Here is a 2,006-nt window from a genome sequence, read left to right on the forward strand (position 1 = left end):
TAGCAGATAATCTTGATTTCACCTTCCAGGTATTAAAAACCTCACTATAAGAATAAAAACTAACCTAAAAATGAATGAAAATAAAATTTTGGGATGCCTCCCAATAGCGCCTAATTTAGCCTCGTGGCACGACTTGGTCATCTTGACTACTCAGACTTCGTCAAGATGCCGTATCACTATTTCATTACCACCTCTGTGGAATACATCCATAACCGAGAAGATGTTCATCTCTTTCAACTGCTTTGTAGGAGGTTGCATTTTAAATCTGGCCTCCTTTTTTCATATCTGAACATGAGCTCAGTGAGATCCATATCAACCAATACTCTCCCAGTGGATAATAATGGTCTACCCAAAATGATGGGTACTTCAAAATCAACATCGCAATCCAATATCACAAAGTCTGCAGGTAAAATAAAGTTGTCCACTTTTACCGGCACATCATGCAAAACACCCACTGGTAGCATTACCGATCTTTCTACCTTCACAAGATGCATCGTTGTGAGGGTAGGATCCCTCAATCCCAGATTCTTGTAGATCTCAAAAGGCATCAGATTAATACTTTCTCCTAAGTCACATAAAGCTCTTGTAAACTTTATGGAACCCATTGTGCACAGTATAGTAAATACTCCAGGATCAGGCTTTTTCTGCACTAAGGATTACGAAGAAACTGCCCTACAGTGATGGATCTTGTCCACCGTCTCACTACATACCTTCCGCTTCTTTCTTCGCAAGTCCTTCATAAATTTAGCATAGCTTGGCATTTGCTCAAGTGCTTCCATCAATGGCACTGTTACTGTCAGTCGTTTTATTACTGCCATGAACTTGCTAAATTTTTCATTGTCTTCTTTCTTCTTCAACCTCTGAGGAAATAGAGGTGTTGGTCTAGGCATTTGTTTCCATACCACTTCCTCTTTCTTGTCGTCTTCTTTCTTTGACATGTCAACAAAGCCATCTACCTTCTCGGACTCCACTGGATTTCTTGCTTCTGATTCATCAACACTTACCTCCTTTTCCATAGCTTTGCTCATAGAAGGGCTAGATAACAGCTTACCACTCTGGGTGGTAATTTCCAAACAAGAGCCATCCGTCCGCGGGTTCTAAACCGTATTACTAGGTAAAGTGCCCACTTTTATCTGGTTTAGAGTAGCCAACAGTTAACTCATCTATTGATCCAACTACTCAATAGAAGTAGAGTGTGAGCTAACTAACTGACTGAGGGTAAAAAACTCACTTTTCATATTAGTCACCCCTAAGTTAGTAGCTTCGACTCCCTTCAATAGCTTTTCCATCATATCCTCCATGGACATCTTGCCAGAACTAGTAGATGCACCATCCTAACTTCCAGGAGGAACATACAATCCACTCCTGTCCTTATTATTTCACCAATGTCCCTGCTCCTTATCTTTACAATCAGGCTTATTACAGAAAGTCCAACCTTGGTTCCCTTGGCTATTGCCTCGAAAACCCCCCTAATTACTCACATAGTTGGCCTCAGCATCAACAATTACAGATATGGTACCCTGAGCATCCACAGCCTTAATCATTTCAATCTTGCTGGATAGCAAGTGCCTAGCCAGCAAGTCCATCTGCGTCTTCAAGTGAGACATATCCTGATCTCACTCCTTATCTCTTCTATGTTGTTCTACAGCAATACCACCAGTAATAGTAGGGCTAGCCACTACAGATTCCCTAGTGTGCCAAGCCTGACTTTCCTTGGTCATTCTATTTAGCATGTTAGAAGCATCCAGAAAAGAGAGGTTAATGAACGAACCACCTGCAGCGTCGTCGACTATTTTTTATGTCATAGAGTTGAAAGCTCTGTACAAAGTATCCATCAAATGAAAGTCCTTCATATTGGTGATCGGACATTGTGCAAGTGTTTTCTTAAACCTTTCCCAAGTTGCATGCAGTGCTTTATTTAGAAGCTGTCTGAAGTTGCTAATCTCGTCCCTCAACTGTACCCTTCTGAAGGGTGGAAATAATTATTATAGGAATGCATCTTTCAA

The 2,006-nt window shown here is 41.0% G+C and overlaps 1 protein-coding gene across 1 annotated transcript; it reads right to left on the reverse strand.

The window, feature by feature from the left end:
- Window positions 1–233: 233 nt before the first annotated feature.
- On the reverse strand, window positions 234–1,607 carry LOC124888956. The gene is made up of 4 exons (XM_047400241.1): window positions 1,482–1,607; window positions 903–1,055; window positions 711–821; window positions 234–644 (listed from the first exon to the last, which is right to left on the reverse strand). The coding sequence occupies exons 1-4, from the start codon at window positions 1,605–1,607 to the stop codon at window positions 234–236; spliced, it is 801 nt and encodes a 266-aa protein (XP_047256197.1).
- Between the last annotated feature and the right edge of the window lie 399 nt (window positions 1,608–2,006).

Source organism: Capsicum annuum, chromosome 11 (genome assembly GCF_002878395.1).
Source record: "Capsicum annuum cultivar UCD-10X-F1 chromosome 11, UCD10Xv1.1, whole genome shotgun sequence".
NCBI classification, from domain to species: Eukaryota; Viridiplantae; Streptophyta; class Magnoliopsida; order Solanales; family Solanaceae; genus Capsicum; species Capsicum annuum.

Bases quoted from the DNA above. Each gene is read 5' to 3' on its own strand.
- LOC124888956 (XM_047400241.1), bottom strand. From the start codon at position 1,607: ATGTCTCACTTGAAGACGCAGATGGACTTGCTGGCTAGGCACTTGCTA. The intron at 1,056-1,481 runs GTGAGTAATTAG...ATTACCACCCAG, and splicing joins TTGATGCTGAGGCCAACTAT to AGTGGTAAGCTGTTATCTAG. The intron at 822-902 runs GTATGGAAACAA...AAATTTAGCAAG, and splicing joins ACGACAAGAAAGAGGAAGTG to TTCATGGCAGTAATAAAACG.